We start from the raw sequence: 19,560 nt of genomic DNA, 5'->3' as shown, positions 1-19,560 counted from the left end.
GACTACCTTCCGACCACCTCCAGGACCACCTTCAGGACCACCTTCAGGACCACCTCCAGAACCACCTCCAGGACCACCTTCAGGACCACCTCCAGGACCACCTTCAGGACCACCTTCAGGCCACTTTCAGGACCACCTTCAGGACCACCTTCCGACCACCTCCAGGACCACCTTCAGGACCACCTTCAGGCCACTTTCAGGACCACCTTCAGGACCACCTTCCGACCACCTCCAGGACCACCTTCAGGACCACCTTCAGGACCACCTCCAGGACCACCTTCAGGACCACCTCCAGGACCACCTTCAGGACCACCTTCAGACCACCTTCAGACCATTCAGGCCACCTTCAGGACCACCTTCAGGACCACCTCCAGGCCACTTTCAGGACCACCTTCAGGACCACCTTCAGGACCACCTTCAGGACCACCTCCAGGACCACCTTCAGGACCACCTTCAGGACCACCTCCAGGACCACCTTCAGGACCACCTCCAGGACCACCTTCAGGACCACCTCCAGGACCACCTTCAGGACCACCTTCAGGACCACCTCCAGGACCACCTTCAGGACCACCTCCAGGACCACCTTCAGGACCACCTCCAGGACCACCTTCAGGACCACCTTCAGACCACCTTCAGGACCACCTTCAGGACCACCTTCAGGACCACCTTCAGGCCACTTTCAGGACCACCTTCAGGACCACCTTCCGACCACCTCCAGGACCACCTTCAGGACCACCTTCAGAACCACCTCCAGGACCACCTTCAGGACCACCTCCAGGACCACCTTCAGGACCACCTTCAGACCACCTTCAGACCATTCAGGCCACCTTCAGGACCACCTTCAGGACCACCTTCAGGACCACCTCCAGGCCACTTTCAGGACCACCTTCAGGACCACCTTCAGACCACCTTCAGGACCACCTTCAGGACCACCTCCAGGACCACCTTCAGGACCACCTCCAGGACCACCTTCAGGACCACCTTCAGGACCACCTCCAGGACCACCTTCAGGACCACCTCCAGGACCACCTTCAGGACCACCTCCAGGACCACCTTCAGACCACCTTCAGGACCACCTCCAGGACCACCTTCAGGACCACCTTCAGGACCACCTCCAGGCCACTTTCAGGACCACCTTCAGGACCACCTTCAGACCACCTTCAGGCCATTCAGGACCACCTCCAGGACCACCTTCAGGACCACCTTCAGGACCACCTCCAGGCCACTTTCAGGACCACCTTCAGGACCACCTTCAGACCACCTTCAGGCCATTCAGGACCACCTCCAGGACCACCTTCAGGACCACCTTCAGACCACCTTCAGGCCATTCATGACCACCTTCAGGACCACCTTCAGGACCACCTTCAGGACCACCTTCAGGCCATTCAGGCCACCTTCAGGCACGGACTGAGAAGGACGGGGAGGTTTCTGACCAGGTAAAAATGATGTGAGACTGAACATGGACGAGGTGCAGGAGAAACAGGAGAGCTACCTGAGGAGAATCAAGAAGGGGACCAAGTGCTACGACATCTGGGCCAATGACTTGGTTTGGAAGAAGGTCGAAAGGAAGGCGAGACCTGGGAAACCTCGCTGCTCTTTCGCTCCTAGCTGGGGTCACCATCTGTTAAGGTAAATATAAAACATCTCTGATAATAACTATTTGCAAAATGAGCTCACATCAAACCACATCCATCATAACATCAACCTCGACCACAAAAACCAACCAGAGCCTCAACCACACATCAAACTTAAACTGAACCACAACCATCAAACTCAAACAACCCAAACATAACCAAACTCAACCTCAACCACACTGCTCTCTGGTGACTGTTACCATGTAACTAGATCAGGGTTCGGCAACGGGCGTCCAAAACCGGCCCACAAGTGATTTATTTTGCCCCCCCCCCCCCCCCAAAGTTTTTAGTAAAATTATTGACTTTTGTTTTTGGTAAAGAAAATAAGGACTTCTGCTAAAACTGAAATTTGTTCCCATGAATAAAAATAAAAGTTTGGGATTGTGTCTCAATGTAATCAAGGTATGAAATCAGCATGTTGTTTTAAAATGCAAGGTCTTCGTGGACTTACTTGTGGTCAATTTGCCGGGTTCAAAATTATTATAACTATGTTCTGTCCTCACATCCCTCCGCTCAGACAAAAAACCTTCCCGCTGCTGAGTTGCCTACCCGTGCACTAGATGGTGCTGTTTACCTATAACAGGGACTCTTATGACTTCTTCTTGAGAAATGAGTGAATCGGTTAGCAGCTGATGTTGTTCTTTAATAACACAGACCCCAAAGCAAATAGCTAGCTTTAAGCACCAACTGTCAGAGCAGCTCACAGATCACTGCACCTGTACATAGCCCACCTATAATTTAGCCCAAACAACTACCTCTTTCCCTACTGTATTTATTTTATTTATTTATTTTGCTCCTTTGCACCCCATTATTTTTATTTCTACTTTGCACATTCTTCCACTGCAAATCTACCATTCCAGTGTTTTACTTGCTATATTGTATTTACTTCGCCACCATGGCCTTTTTTGCCTTAACCTCCCTTATCTCACCTCATTTGCTCACATCGTATATAGACTTGTTTGTACTGTATTATTGACTGTATGTTTGTTTTACTCCATGTGTAACTCTGTGTCGTTGTATGTGTCGAACTGCTTTGCTTTATCTTGGCCAGGTCGCAATTGTAAATGAGAACTTGTTCTCAACTTGCCTACCTGGTTAAATAAAGGTGAAATAAAATAAATATAAATAAATCAGGGGGAGGAAAATAGGTTTATTTGAAGAGGACAAATCATACAGGGAGGTAGATGATCATTCTTCCCTGTCCTCAGTGGTTCTCTCCTGTGATTCTCTGCACAGAACAAAGGGACAGGATGTAGTTTTATAACCCAGCCTTAACCTGTGGTTGACCAATTAGAATTCCTTGCAGTGAAACTGGGCCAATGGCCAAATAACAAGTAACCTATTTCAGGCTCACTGTATAGACAAATTCCTCCCATGTCTCTGACCCATTGATCAATAATTCCCTATAACAGAAAAAAACACTATTTACATTGATCGTTAGTCCTATCGACTTCTCGTACTCTGTCTCTGTGTTGTGTATTTATGTTCCAAATATTCTTCAGAAACCAAAACATGATTACTTCTTGGTTGGTGTCAAAATAATGTTGGTTGTACAACTCAGTTTGTCAGTTAAAATGTCTCTTGTATTGTACCGTTCCATATGACTCTCTCTATTTAAAATGTCTTGTTGTATTGTACCGTTCCATATGTCTCTCTCTATTTAAAATGTCTCTTGTATTGTACCGTTCCATATGTCTCTCTCTATTTAAAATGTCTCTTGTATTGTACCGTTCCATATGTCTCTCTCTATTTAAAATGTCTCTTGTATTGTACCGTTCCATATGACTCTCTCTATTTAAAATGTCTCGTTGTATTGTACCGTTCCATATGTCTCTCTCTATTTAAAATGTCTCGTTGTATTGTACCGTTCCATATGACTCTCTCTATTTAAAATGTCTCTTGTGTTGTACCGTTCCATATGTCTCTCTCTATTTAAAATGTCTCTTGTATTGTACCGTTCCATATGACTCTCTCTATTTAAAATGTCTCTTGTGTTGTACCGTTCCATATGACTCTCTCTATTTAAAATGTCTCTTGTATTGTACCGTTCCATATGACTACTTGCTTGCTGTGACTTGGTGAGGTTGGACCCAGGTGCAGTGAAGAGACCAGACTAGGAATCAGCGGTTAAGGATTAACATACTACTTTACTGATATACGGTAACGGAAGGATCACAGTAACACTGGGAAAACAACAAACAAACAACAAACAACTCACTCAGGAGACAAGCACACATAGAAACACACACTAAGTCCCCAAAACTCACTCAGGAGACAAGCACACATAGAAACACACACCAAGTCCCCAAAACTCACTCAGGAGACAAGCACACATAGAAACACACACCAAGTCCCCAAAACTCACTCAGGAAACAAGCACACATAGAAACACACACTAAGTCCCCAAAACTCACTCAGGAGACAAGCACACACAGACACACACAAACACCAAGTCCCCTAAACTCACTCAGGAGACAAGCACACATAGAAACACACACTAAGTCCCCAAAACTCACTCAGGAGACAAGCACACACAGACACACACAAACACCAAGTCCCCTAAACTCACTCAGGAGACAAGCACACATAGAAACACACACCAAGTCCCCAAAACTCACTCAGGAGACAAGCACACATAGAAACACACACTAAGTCCCCAAAACTCACTCAGGAGACAAGCACACATAGAAACACACACTAAGTCCCCAAAACTCACTCAGGAGACAAGCACACATAGAAACACACACTAAGTCCCCTAAACTCACTCAGGAGACAAGCACACATAGAAACACACACTAAGTCCCCAAAACTCACTCAGGAGACATGCACACATAGAAACACACACTAAGTCCCCAAAACTCACTCAGGAGACAAGCACACACAGACACACACAGACACCAAGTCCCCTAAACTCACTCAGGAGACAAGCACACATAGAAACACACACCAAGTCCCCAAAACTCACTCAGGAGACAAGCACACACAGACACACACAGACACCAAGTCCCCTAAACTCACTCAGGAGACAAGCACACATAGAAACACACACCAAGTCCCCAAAACTCACTCAGGAGACAAGCACACATAGAAACACACACTAAGTCCCCAAAACTCACTCAGGAGACAAGCACACATAGAAACACACACCAAGTCCCCAAAACTCACTCAGGAGACAAGCACACATAGAAACACACACTAAGTCCCCAAAACTCACTCAGGAGACAAGCACACATAGAAACACACACCAAGTCCCCAAAACTCACTCAGGAGACAAGCACACATAGAAACACACACTAAGTCCCCAAAACTCACTCAGGAGACATGCACACATAGAAACACACACTAAGTCCCCAAAACTCACTCAGGAGACAAGCACACACAGACACACACAGACACCAAGTCCCCTAAACTCACTCAGGAGACAAGCACACATAGAAACACACACCAAGTCCCCAAAACTCACTCAGGAGACAAGCACACATAGAAACACACACTAAGTCCCCAAAACTCACTCAGGAGACAAGCACACATAGAAAAACACACCAAGTCCCCAAAACTCACTCAGGAGACAAGCACACATAGAAACACACACTAAGTCCCCAAAACTCACTCAGGAAACAAGCACACATAGAAACACACACTAAGTCCCCAAAACTCACTCAGGAGACAAGCACACATAGAAACACACACTAAGTCCCCAAAACTCACTCAGGAGACAAGCACACATAGAAACACACACTAAGTCCCCAAAACTCACTCAGGAGACAAGCACACACAGACACCAAGTCCCCTAAACTCACTCAGGAGACAAGCACACATAGACACAATTCAAGCTTCAGCAAAAGGCAACAGAAAACACACCTGTTTTAACAGTGACATCATAATGAGTAAATTGGACACCCCATACTCCAGGAGGTCTCTGCTGCCCTCTGGTGACAGGTGTAACCATGACAACCTGAGTGTGGTTAATGTCTCTAGGACGGTCTCTGCTGCCCTCTGGTGACAGGTGTAACCATGACAACCTGAGTGTGGTTAATGTCTCTAGGACGGTCTCTGCTGCCCTCTGGTGACAGCTGGAACCATAACAACCTGAGTGTCGTTAATCTCTCTAGGACGGTCTCTGCTGTCCTCTGGTGACAGGTGTAACCATGACAACCTGAGTGTCGTTAATGTCTCTAGGACGGTCTCTGCTGTCCTCTGGTGACAGGTGGAACCATGACAACCTGAGTGTCGTTAATGTCTCTAGGACGGTCTCTGCTGCCCTCTGGTGACAGGTGGAACCATGACAACCTGAGTGTCGTTAATGTCTCTAGGACGGTCTCTGCTGCCCTCTGGTGACAGGTGGAACCATGACAACCTGAGTGTCGTTAATGTCTCTAGGACGGTCTCTGCTGTCCTACGGTGACAGGTGGAACCATGACACTATGGCAGCACCCGAGGGGCTAGATGAGAATTTACCCTTAGTCTTGGTGGTGACGTAGTATCCCCATGAGTGACAGAACACTGAGCCAATCATGGCGCAACGCATTTTCTGCTAGCTTGCCCCACCACCACAGAACGCATTGAGATAGGCTGAAACACCTGCATTTTGGAGCTGCCTTACACAAGAAAACAAAAAAAAGACCATGTTTGGATGTGGCTTTATTAACTCAATGATATACACTGCTCAAAAAAATAAAGGGAACACTTAAACAACACAATGTAACTCCAAGTCAATCACACTTCTGTGAAATCAAACTGTCCACTTAGGAAGCAACACTGATTGACAATAAATTTCACATGCTGTTGTGCAAATGGAATAGACAACAGGTGGAAATGATATGCAATTAGCAAGACACCCCCAATAAAGGAGTGGTTCTGCAGGTGGTGACCACAGACCACTTCTCAGTTCCTATGCTTCCTGGCTGATGTTTTGGTCACTTTTGAATGCTGGCGGTGCTTTCACTCTAGTGGTAGCATGAGACAGAGTCTACAACCCACACAAGTGGCTCAGGTAGTGCAGCTCATCCAGGATGGCACATCAATGCGAGCTGTGGCAAGAAGGTTTGCTGTGTCTGTCAGCGTAGTGTCCAGAGCATGGAGGCGCTACCAGGAGACAGGCCAGTACATCAGGAGACGTGGAGGAGGCCGTAGGAGGGCAACAACCCAGCAGCAGGACCGCTACCTCCACCTTTGTGCAAGGAGGAGCAGGAGGAGCACTGCCAGAGCCCTGCAAAATGACCTCCAGCAGGCCACAAATGTGCATGTGTCTGCTCAAACGGTCAGAAACAGACTCCATGAGGGTGGTATGAGGGCCCGACGTCCACAGGTGGGGGTTGTGCTTACAGCCCAACACCGTGCAGGAAGTTTGGCATTTTCCAGAGAACACCAAGATTGGCAAATTCGCCACTGGCGCCCTGTGCTCTTCACAGATGAAAGCAGGTTCACACTGAGCACGTGACAGACGTGACAGAGTCTGGAGACGCCGTGGAGAACGTTCTGCTGCCTGCAACATCCTCCAGCATGTCCGGTTTGGCGGTGGGTCAGTCATGGTGTGGGGTGGCATTTCCTCCATGTGCTCGCCAGAGGTAGCCTGACTGCCATTAGGTACCGAGATGAGATCCTCAGACCCCTTGTGAGACCATATGCTGGTGCGGTTGGCCCTGGGTTCCTCCTAATGCAAGACAATGCTAGACCTCATGTGACTGGAGTGTGTCAGCAGTTCCTGCAAGAGGAAGGCGCTGATGCAATGGACTGGCCCGCCCGTTCCCCAGACCTGAATCGAATTGAGCACATCTGGGACATCATGTCTCGCTCCATCCACTAATGCCACGTTGCACCCCAGACTGTCCAGGAGTTGGAGGATGCTTTAGTCCAGGTCTGGGAGGAGATCCCTCAGGAGACCATCCGCCACCTCATCAGGAGCATGCCCAGGCGTTGCAGGGAGGTCATACAGGCACGTGGAGGCCACACACACTACTGAGCCTCATTTTGACTTGTTTTAAGGACATTACATCAAAGTTGGATCAGCCTGTAGTGTGGTTTTCCACTTTAACTTTGAGTGTGACTCCAAATCCAGACCTCCATGGGTTGATACATTTTGTTGTGTGATTTTGTTGTCGGCACATTCAAAGAAAAAAGTATTTAATAAGAATATTTCATTAATTCAGATCTAGGACGTGTTATTTTAGTGTTCCCTTTATTTTTTTTGAGCAGTATATATATGTATTTTGTGCATTGTTTGCAAACTGATACGTGACACATATTAATGCCAAAATAAAATGCAAAACAGCCAACAACAAAAAAAGTATTCATTTATTTTTGCTAAAAATGTGGGTTTCAAAAAGTCATTCAGGGGTCTGCCCTGAATGACAGGTCGCCACTGCTTATATGGCCCCTTTAATTATCCTACGGTCCTGACTTGGTGTACAGGGAGAATACTGTAAGAACGGCCCATGTTCTGAATTCTGTCGCTGTACATTTCAAAAGTACTGAACAACGTCCTTCCTAGCTCCTCATTAATGTCTTAATCGAAATTACGGATTGCCTCTAATCCACTCGCCATCCCTTTATGCCATGGTTTGTACACCTCGATTGTCAGTAGAAACCACATTTGTTCAAGCAAGTCAGCCATGTCAGCCGTTTTTTTTTAAGGCAGTAAATGAGGTTGAATCAGTTGTTTCCTTGATAGCCAAAAAAGCGCTGCTGTTGGGACAGCGTTATGTATGCCGTAACAGTTTGTGTGCACCGTTTTTCACGTTATCGTGCAATTCATGTTGTGCTATGGCTTTGCTGGCATGGATTTTTTTTTTTATGGTTTACCCCACCAAGGTTTACATGCTAAAATCGCCACTGATTCAGCTCTGTCTGAAGCAAAAAATAAGAGACGGCCTAACCACCATCAGACCAAATCATGCAGGAGAGGACACGGCCAGCCAGCTTCATATCCAATCAGAATCAACCATGCAGTCACTGGACTGGAATCAGCGAGTCCGCATGTCTGCTGTCCCTGTCTGTCTGTGTCGAGTTGGAAACCGCCGGTCTGGAACCCCCCTCCACTCCCCCTCACATTGAAATGGGCGGTCTGGAAACACAGTGAGAGGAACCTCAGGTGCTTTACTCTGCTGACGATATTGACAGCAGCACGGTGCACCGATATATTGTTTACATTTTTTTTAAAGAGAAAGAATAGCGACAAACTCCGATTTACGTTTTGTGAATTAGCGTTGCATTTTTGGAGCCAACAATGGGGAAAGTGGAAGGAGGAATGAAATGTGTCAAATATCTACTTTTCATCTTCAACTTCATATTTTGGGTAAGTCGTGATACAGTTTTTTATTTATTTTGGCGAAATATGTTTGAGTTTGTGTTTGAATGAAGCGGTCTGCTGTGTCGATGCTGCAGTTAACGTTCGCCTATCCAGCCTACAACAAATGCATGTTGCATCGCCATGCGGACATACCAAACCGCTGAATTATTTTAGCCTATTGTTTGTTTTTTGTAACATTGCTTCTCGAATTTGCAGCTCTAGTCATTTTGCCGGTTAATTTGAGTCTCCCCCCGTCCTCGGCTATTTTTGTCCCTTTATTCATCGCGTATATTAAGTAAATCGCGTCGGCATGGAAAGGGTGACTGTTAGGAGGTTGAGTTTTGGCTCGTCGGGACACTCGGACTCAAATCACATTTTCCACTGAAGGAAAATCCGCCCTTTCCCCTAGCCTTGGCGCGGTGTGTTTTTGATCGGAAGGGGAGAAGGATAGTCAGGGAGTTATATTACGCTGGCCCGGGTTGAACCGGGCAATGGCCCGTCACATCATCGGTCGAAAGCAGGGAGGTAGTAGCGATCTTCCAAAATCAAACAGTCATTTGCACCACTAGGTGCATCGACCAGAAACATTTTTAAAAACATAAAATACATGTTTTAATATAAGATCGTTTTCTTTGGGAAGGAAGATGAAGCGTTTATCAAGAGCAATCACCTTTGCATGTGAAAACACATTGGCCTAATCCTATTCGTCACTCCACGTGCTTATTTACGTTATGTTTGTTTTGAGCCGACTTCGAGAGGGGCATCTAGCTCATTCCCGGGAGGCAGCCAGGTTCCAACACGAACGCTATTGTTTTACACCAGGAAACTCCCCAGACTGTGTAACGCGGGCCAGATAAACGAATCCCCTCGGAGTGAGTTCGGGGCAGTGTGGAACAACACCATCTCAGCAATTGGCGCTCTCTACGTCTGGGTCATTCATTATAAAACAGACATATGATTGATAAACACACAGTGGCGTGTATTCATGATGTCAGACTTCCTCAGATATTTGACCAATAAGTTATTTAATTTTTTGTATCTTTCGTCTCTCTTGTGTTTTTCATAATTTTCCATCAATTCGCAAGTGTCTGAATCTCTCTGGATAAATAATCCAAGCGAGGGAAACAGCACCCGTCTGTCTCAGTATGTGTAGTCCATATATTTTATGCTGTCTGGACCGTAATAGGATAACTTGTTTCTGCCGTAGCATTTGCTTGATTGATGCCAGCAAGCGTTTGGCCTCCCTTGATACAAAAATTATAAAAGAATGAGCCAATCAGCGTTGGTCTGGCGCAGCAAAACGTTCCCCAAGGGAGGGCAGTTTGGATTTGGCTTCAGACCAAATTACTTCCTTTGCAAAACATACATTTCAGAAAAACGTGTCTGTTTCTGGTCTGTTTGTGTTTGATGTCCTGCAGTAGCTAGCTTGCTAACTCAGTCCTTTCCTAAGCCATGGATGGAGATGGGGATTTGGACTTGATTCTCTGTTCAGGTAATTCTGATGTAACCATACATTAATTAATATGTTGTGCCACTGGCCTGAGACGATTGGACTTCAATATGTAGTTTAGATGTAGGCTCACGTTAACTAGCTAGCTAACTTAGCTGGTTCAATGTTGACCATGCTAGGAAGTCAGGTTAGCAAGCATTTTAGCTAGGTAGCCTATGACAACAAACTTTGGCTGGTTTGCCAACATGAAGGAGAGGAGGGTGACATTGGAGTTCAACTAGTCTACAAGTAGTATTAGTTTAAAAAACTAAGTTTTACATCAGCGGGCACACAGAAATCAGTCCCATGGATAGCCACGTTATATTAAGGAATGTTGATTGGACTAAATTGTTTTTGGAATCTTTTAAGTTTGTTTTCAGTGTATTAAACTAAGCGTTTATAGCCTTGTTGATTTGATGATGTATTTAAATGTTGAAGTGTAAATGGTGCAGGAAAAGCAGAGGCAGTGCTCCTGTTGTCAGTAACTCATTGGTTCTAAATCACTAGTTGTTTAGTAAACGGTTGAAAACATTAACTTGTTTGACCATGCTGCAGGTCCTATAACTGTTTGTCTGTGTAGCCGATGTGAAATGGCTAGCTTAGTTAGCGGTGGTGCGCGCTAATAGCATTTCAATCGGTGACGTCACTTGCTCTGAGACCTTGAAGTAGTGGTTCCCCTTGCTCTGCAAGGGCCGTGGCTTTTGTGGAGCGATGGGTAACGATGCTTCGAGGGTGACTGTTGTTGACGTGTGCAAGGTTGGTTCGCGCCCGGGTCGGGGTCGCGGGGACGGACGTAAAGTCTATACTGTTACAGATGCAACATCTGTTTTGTGGACTTCACCAGACAGATGTTGCTCTCCAGTTTTGTGATGAAACAAACGTAGGCTAAATGTGCATTTGAATATATTCTACCACTTTGTGACTGTTGTCTTTTTGTTGTCACAGGTCTTATTGTATATCACAGTGGCTTAGTGGTTATAGAGCCTCATCGCGGGCCTTATTGTATATCACTGTGGCTTATTAACGAAAGGCGTTATAGAGCAAACTACACAATTATCACAACATACAGTAGGTTGTAATATGGCTTTTATACTGGCTTGGCTTCCCCAGCGATTTTTTTTTTTCTTCCCCCCCACGTACCTCTACTGTTGTGTACACAGCTAAACAGATGTTATAGCGGGTGCAGTGAAATGCTTACGCTCCAAACAATGCAGTAAAATGTCACACAGACAGTGCTTGGGACTGTTTACATTTAGGTGCAGGAGAGCTCCACAATACTTCTGATATGGTGTTGTATAAAAGGAACGGGCTGCTCAAGCAGTAGACCGTTTGAGGTGCCAGTACTCGGCTCCTGTGAGCTCCTGCCCATTTCAAGCACTACACACTAAGGGTATAACACACATAATCAATTACAAAAAAGAACAGAAAGAACAACAATAAATGACGGAAATATTCCAATTACTCGGAGGTATTGAACAGCGGCTATTCAACACTGTTGGAGTTTTCTAGGCCTGCCTACATTATGTCCTTATTTAGAAGTTGCATGGCACAAATAGTAGTTTTTCATTCCTTAAAAGTCTCAATATGTAACGTTTTTTTGGGGGGCAAACTGACCAAATTCACATAGAAATGTAGTTGTAGATCTGTCATTCTACTTGACAGCAAGTCTAATAAGCGGTAGATCTGTTCGATGTGTGCTATTTCTATGCTTCCTGTTATTAGGTTTTGTACGTGCATCGTATACTGTGGGTTTTGTACACTAGCTGAAACGACCAGTATTTCTGGTTATGGAAAATATACTTCATAGTGGTTTAGATGGTACAATGATTCTCTACACTATACTAGTTTATTTTAGTTCCAAACTGAAATTAAGCAAACTATTAGAATTTTCACAACTAGTAAATGGCGGAGGGATTTATGCGTAGTGCGGCTTTAAAGTTATCTCATCTCTGCTCAGACAGTCTAGCTGGCTGACTGCTACTATCTATTATCTCTACCATCTCTGTTCTCCCCGTACTGTACTGTCTCTAGTCATCCTATCTAACTAGCCTGACTAAGGATGCTGCAGAGCTGTCTGACTAAACTATCTCTACCATCTCACGTTATCTCTATTCTCCCCGTACTTTACTGTCTCTAGTCATCCTATCTAACTAGCCTGACTAAGGATGCTGCAGAGCTGTCTGACTAAACTATCTCTACCATCTCACGTTATCTCTATTCTCCCCGTACTTTACTGTCTCTAGTCACCCTATCTAACTAGCCTGACTAAGGATGCTGCAGAGCTGTCTGACTAAACTATGTATTATCTCTACCATCTCACGTTATCTCTGTTCTCCCCGTACTTTACTGTCTCTAGTCATCCTATCTAACTAGCCTGACTAAGGATGCTGCAGAGCTGTTTGGTGAAAAAAATTGACTAGTTTTTCAAAGTAGATAAGGTGTACTTTCACAAACTCTCTATCCCTCTCTCTCATTGTTGTGTACATTCGTCTCTCGCTGCGGTCTTTGTGTATCTAATCTAAGTAGCAAGCCTAATGGCGTACCCATTAGGGGCGGCAGGATAGCCTAGTGGTTAGAGCAGACAAGGTAAAATTCTGTCATTCTGCCCCTTAACAAGGCAGTTAAACCCACTGTTCCTAGGCCGTCACTGAAAAATAAGAATTTGTTCTTAACTGACTTGCCTAGTTAAATAAAGGTACAAAATAAAAATCTGGAAGAACAAGCGCAAGGATTGTGGTCATTGTAGTTAATTACTGTGTTTTTTATGATGGTAGGGTGAATATTTGCTTAATGAAAGCTACAACTGAAGCCCAGCATCCCACATAGTTCTTGACTTCACATTTCTCGTGAATTTCTCGTGAATTTCTTCAGAGAAATTGCGTGTTTGGCTCACACACAAAAAAAAAAACAGAACTACATGGAATTGAAGAATTTGAACCGATTTTAATGAAACCCACGAAAAATGGGTTAATCGCTGAGCACTAACAAGTAGCCTAGTTATGTTATGCACATGCAACAACTGACATTTTTTTAATTTATTCATATCAATGCAGGCTTTAGGCTGCCCTTGGGCTTGGTAGCATATCAGAAGCCAACCTCCAGGCCTAGGTTCATATGGTTGTCCCAAGCACCTGCTCTCTCTCTCTCTCTCGCTCTCTCTTTCTCTTATCTTACACACAACAGGAAGTGAAGAAAGTGTTGCCACTGTGACAGGATGTGAAGAAACTATTGCCACTGTGACAGGATGTAAAGAAACTGTTGCCACTGTGTTTGAACTTAGCCTCTGATGAAATTAGTGACACACCTGCTGCCGTGACACTTTAGACTCATGAGCATGGTTTTCGTTAGCCGGTAATAGCTGATAAATGAAATTGGTTCCGGCCAATTGTCCAAGAGAAGAAGAAACAATCCCATTGTGAAATAATGTTTTATAGCCTCGACACTGATGGAAATACCAGTTGACTGGTCGGCTTTATAGCCTCGACACTGATGGAAATACCAGTTGACTGGTCGGCTTTATAGCCTCGACACTGATGGAAATACCAGTTGACTGGTCGGCTTTATAGCCTCGACACTGATGGAAATACCAGTTGACTGGTCGGCTTTATAGCCTCGACACTGATGGAAATACCAGTTGACTGGTCGGCTTTATAGCCTCGACACTGATGGAAATACCAGTTGACTGGTCGGCTTTATAGCCTCGACACTGATGGAAATACCAGTTGACTGGTCGGCTTTATAGCCTCGACACTGATGGAAATACCAGTTGACTGGTCGGCTTTATAGCCTCGACACTGATGGAAATACCAGTTGACTGGTCGGCTTTATAGCCTCGACACTGATGGAAATACCAGTTGAATGGTCGGCTTTATAGCCTCGACACTGATGGAAATACCAGTTGACTGGTCGGCTTTATAGCCTCGACACTGATGGAAATACCAGTTGAATGGTCGGCTTTATAGCCTCGACACTGATGGAAATACCAGTTGACTGGTCGGCTTTATAGCCTCGACACTGATGGAAATACCAGTTGACTGGTCGGCTTTATAGCCTCGACACTGATGGAAATACCAGTTGAATGGTCGGCTTTATAGCCTCGACACTGATGGAAATACCAGTTGACTGGTCGGCTTTATAGCCTCGACACTGATGGAAATACCAGTTGACTGGTCGGCTTTATAGCCTCGACACTGATGGAAATACCAGTTGACTGGTCGGCTTTATAGCCCCGACACTGATGGAAATACCAGTTGACTGGTCGGCTTTATAGCCCCGACACTGATGGAAATACCAGTTGACTGGTCGGCTTTATATCCTCGACACTGATGGAAATACCAGTTGACTGGTCGGCTTTATAGCCTCGACACTGATGGAAATACCAGTTGACTGGTCGGCTTTATAGCCTCTACAATGATGGAAATACCAGTTGACTGGTCGGCTTTATATCCTCGACACTGATGGAAATACCAGTTGAATGGTCGGCTTTATATCCTCGACACTGATGGAAAGACCAGTTGACTGGTCGGCTTTATAGCCTCGACACTGATGGAAATACCAGTTGACTGGTCGGCTTTATATCCTCGACACTGATGGAAATACCAGTTGACTGGTCGGCTTTATAGCCTCGACACTGATGGAAATACCAGTTGACTGGTCGGCTTTATAGCCTCGACACTGATGGAAATACCAGTTGACTGGTCGGCTTTATAGCCTCGACACTGATGGAAATACCAGTTGACTGGTCGGCTTTATAGCCTCGACACTGATGGAAATACCAGTTGACTGGTCGGCTTTATAGCCTCGACACTGATGGAAATACCAGTTGACTGGTCGGCTTTATAGCCTCGACACTGATGGGAATACCAGTTGACTGGTCGGCGTTATAGCCTCGACACTGATGGAAATACCAGTCAATAAATACATTTTACTGGTAATGCTCTTTGATCTATATTTGCATAATTTAGAGGAATTTAATTGGCGCTTGTTAAAAATATATTCGTTATGTATTAGGGATGCACCGATGTCCAATATTTTCCTTGCCCAGAAAAACTATACCCGATAACCAATATTAAAAGTTTTAGCGGCCTTTTAAGCATTCTAGGACAGTTAAATAGTTGAAACACACCACACTCACCAAAAACGTTAATTTGTTGGCATTTACATATGTCCCCAATAACAGTAACACATCTATTTATTTACTAAACCTATTTCTTTCACTTACAGCTGTTTCGTTGTTCATTTGTTTCATTCTCAACCAGGATTTCATCATACATGTCAAGCAGTGAAGTTTCAGCTCTGTCTGTCCGTGGTCTCTCTTCCTCTCTGCACTGTCACTGTGTCCGTTTCCATCTTGTCCAGCTCTGTCTGTCCGTGGCCTCTCTTCCTCTCTGCACTGTCACTGTGTCCGTTTCCATCTTGTCCAGCTCTGTCTGTCCGTGGTCTCTCTTCCTCTCTGCACTGTCACTGTGTCCGTTTCCATCTTGTCCAGCTCTGTCTGTCCGTGGTCTCTCTTCCTCTCTGCACTGTCACTGTGTCCGTTTCCATCTTGTCCAGCTCTGTCTGTCCGTGGTCTCTCTTCCTCTCTGCACTGTCACTGTGTCCGTTTCCATCTTGTCCAGCTCTGTCTGTCCGTGGTCTCTCTTCCTCTCTGCACTGTCACTGTGTCTGTTTCCATCTTGTCCAGCTGTGTTTAACGTCACGTAAACCCTGTTTCTTGTCTGCATCGAAGTAGCGGTCCTTGTACCTGGCATCTAGCATGGTGGCGACACAGTAGCGGTCCTTGTACCTGGCATCGAGCATGGTGGTGACACAGTAGCGGTCCTTGTACCTAGCATTGAGCATGGTGGCGACACAGTAGCGGTCCTTGTACCTAGCATCTAGCAATGGTGGTGACACAGTAGCGGTCCTTGTACCTAGCATCGAGCATGGTGCCGACACAGTAGCGGTCCTTGTACCTAGCATTGAGCATGGTGGTGACACAGTAGAGGTCCTTGTACCTAGCATCGAGCATGGTGGTGACACAGTAGCGGTCATTTTACCTAGCATCTAGCATGGTCGTGACACAGTAGAGGTCCTTGTACCTGGCATCTAGCATGGTGGTGACGCAGTAGAGGACCTTGTACCTGGCATCGAGCATGGTGGTGACACAGTAGAGTGGGTTTTAGCCTGGCCGTTAGCTTAGTGGAATGGGGTTTAGCTTAGCATACCTTAGTAGAGTGGGTTTTAGCCTGGCCGTTAGCTTAGTGGAATGGGGTTTAGCCTAGCATACCTTAGTAGAGTGGGTTTTAGTCTAGCCGTTAGCTTAGTGGAATGGGGTTTAGCTTAGCATACCTTAGTAGAGTGGGTTTTAGCCTGGCCGTTAGCTTAGTGGAATGGGGTTTAGCTTAGCATACCTTAGTAGAGTGGGTTTTAGTCTAGCCGTTAGCTTAGTGGAATGGGGTTTAGCTTAGCATACCTTAGTAGAGTGGGTTTTAGTCTGGCCGTTAGCTTAGTGGAATGGGGTTTAGCTTAGCATACCTTAGTAGAGTGGGTTTTAGTCTAGCCGTTAGCTTAGTGGAGTGTGTTTGTTTTATCCATGTGAATTCAATTAGTTTTTGACAGCATCCCTTTTGATTTAAACACAACTTTCCATACATGTTTGGCCATGTTGCTCAGAAAGTGCCTTTTTGGACCTGAATGCCAAAACGTTCATGAGATAAAGGTGCTCGACGTTGACTCCTTTTGCATACTGGGGCGGCAGGGTAGCCTAGTGGTTAGAGCGTTGGACTAGTAACCGGAAGGTTGCACGTTCAAACCCCCGAGCTGACAAGGTACAAATCTGTCGTTCTGCCCCTGAACAGGCAGTTAACCCACTAGGCCGTCATTGTAAATAAGAATTTGTTCTTAACTGACTTGCCTAGTTAAATAAAGGTAAAAAAAAAAAAAAACTCCACCATTACATTTCAATTGACAGTTTAGTTGTATTTATTTTTCATAAGACCAAATCAAAATCAGACACAATAGAAAAAGTTACATTGTAAATAAGTAAGGTAATCAATGGTAACTGCTAGGCTACCTGCCACCATGAGACATCCATTGCTTCATCACTGGAAAAGATACGGTTGACTTTTTATATCATTTAAAAGCTTCCAAACAGTGTTGTCAAACTAATTTATTGTCTTTAAAAAAACAAATCCTTTTAACATAATTGATTAAATAATTACAATTAAATATTACAATTTATAACATTTTTGACATGCCTTTTTCTGGATGTTTTTGTTGTTGTTCTGTCTCTCACTGTTCAAATTAACCTACTATTAAAATTATAGACGGATCATTTCTTTGTCAGTGGGCAAACATACAAAATCAGCAGGGGATCAAATACTATTTTCCCCTCACTGTAGGTTTCCTCTGAAGGATTGACCGTATCATTTAAAACAACAGATAGGGTGGCAGGTAGCCTAGTGGTTAGAGAGTTGGACTAGTAACCAGCAGGTAGCCTAGTGGTTAGAGAGTTGGACTAGTAACCGGCAGGTAGCCTAGTGGTTAGAGAGTTGGACTAGTAACCAGCAGGTAGCCTAGTGGTTAGAGAGTTGGACTAGTAACCAGCAGGTAGCCTAGTGGTTAGAGAGTTGGACTAGTAACCGGCAGGTAGCCTAGTGGTTAGAGAGTCGGACTAGTAACCGGCAGGTAGCCTAGTGGTTAGAGAGTTGGACTAGTAACCGGCAGGTAGCCTAGTGGTTAGAGAGTTGGACTAGTAACCGGCAGGTAGCCTAGTGGTTAGAGAGTTGGACTAGTAACCGGCAGGTAGCCTAGTGGTTAGAGAGTTGGACTAGTAACCGGCAGGTAGCCTAGTGGTTAGAGAGTTGGACTAGTAACCGGCAGGTAGCCTAGTGGTTAGAGAGTTGGACTAGTAACCGGCAGGTAGCCTAGTGGTTAGAGAGTTGGACTAGTAACCGGCAGGTAGCCTAGTGGTTAGAGAGTTGGACTAGTAACCGGCAGGTAGCCTAGTGGTTAGAGAGTTGGACTAGTAACCGGCAGGTAGCCTAGTGGTTAGAGAGTTGGACTAGTAACCGGCAGGTAGCCTAGTGGTTAGAGAGTTGGACTAGTAACCGGCAGGTAGCCTAGTGGTTAGAGAGTTGGACTAGTAACCGGCAGGTAGCCTAGTGGTTAGAGAGTTGGACTAGTAACCGGCAGGTAGCCTAGTGGTTAGAGAGTTGGACTAGTAACCGGCAGGTAGCCTAGTGGTTAGAGAGTTGGACTAGTAACCGGCAGGTAGCCTAGTGGTTAGAGAGTTGGACTAGTAACCGGCAGGTAGCCTAGTGGTTAGAGAGTTGGACTAGTAACCGGCAGGTAGCCTAGTGGTTAGAGAGTTGGACTAGTAACCGGCAGGTAGCCTAGTGGTTAGAGAGTTGGACTAGTAACCGGCAGGTAGCCTAGTGGTTAGAGAGTTGGACTAGTAACCGGCAGGTAGCCTAGTGGTTAGAGAGTTGGACTAGTAACCGGCAGGTAGCCTAGTGGTTAGAGAGTTGGACTAGTAACCGGCAGGTAGCCTAGTGGTTAGAGAGTTGGACTAGTAACCGGCAGGTAGCCTAGTGGTTAGAGAGTTGGACTAGTAACCGGCAGGTAGCCTAGTGGTTAGAGAGTTGGACTAGTAACCGGCAGGTAGCCTAGTGGTCAGAGAGTTGGACTAGTAACCGGCAGGTAGCCTAGTGGTCAGAGAGTTGGACTAGTAACCGGCAGGTAGCCTAGTGGTCAGAGAGTTGGACTAGTAACCGGCAGGTAGCCTAGTGGTCAGAGAGTTGGACTAGTAACCGGCAGGTAGCCTAGTGGTCAGAGAGTTGGACTAGTAACCGGCAGGTAGCCTAGTGGTCAGAGAGTTGGACTAGTAACCGGCAGGTAGCCTAGTGGTTAGAGAGTTGGACTAGTAACCGGCAGGTAGCCTAGTGGTTAGAGAATTGGGTCAGTAACCAGTAGGTAGTTTAGTGGTTAGAGGGTTGGACTAGTAACCGGCAGGTTGCCTAGTGATTAGAGAGTTGAACTAGTAACCGGAAGGTAGCCTAGTGGTTAGAGAGTTGGACTAGTAACCGGCAGGTAGCCTAGTGGTTAGAGAGTTGGACTAGTAACCGGCAGGTAGCCTAGTGGTCAGAGAGTTGGACTAGTAACCGGCA

General features: G+C 45.6%; 1 protein-coding gene across 4 annotated transcripts in view; it reads left to right on the top strand.

Moving 5' to 3' along the window:
• The first annotated feature begins 1,497 nt into the window (after positions 1–1,497).
• LOC110531298 (CD9 antigen) overlaps positions 1,498–19,560 on the top strand; it is a 48,975-nt gene continuing 30,912 nt past the window's right edge. The window contains exon 1 of one of the 4 annotated variants that reach the window (XM_036989112.1): positions 1,498–1,629. Coding sequence is in view for 2 of the 4 variants with exons in the window: in XM_036989113.1 (XP_036845008.1) it covers positions 8,860–8,928 (69 nt within the window). In the remaining 2 variants the exon portion in view is untranslated. Of the gene's footprint in view, positions 1,630–8,200; positions 8,929–10,229; positions 10,415–19,560 lie in introns of those variants that run through there. The other 3 variants (XM_036989113.1, XM_036989110.1, XM_036989111.1) reach the window with 3 other exon arrangements.

This window comes from Oncorhynchus mykiss, chromosome 9 (assembly GCF_013265735.2).
Source record: "Oncorhynchus mykiss isolate Arlee chromosome 9, USDA_OmykA_1.1, whole genome shotgun sequence".
NCBI lineage: Eukaryota > Metazoa > Chordata > Actinopteri > Salmoniformes > Salmonidae > Oncorhynchus > Oncorhynchus mykiss.
The sequence above is the reverse complement of the archived record's forward strand: the minus strand, read 5'-3'. Positions and strand labels throughout refer to the sequence as shown.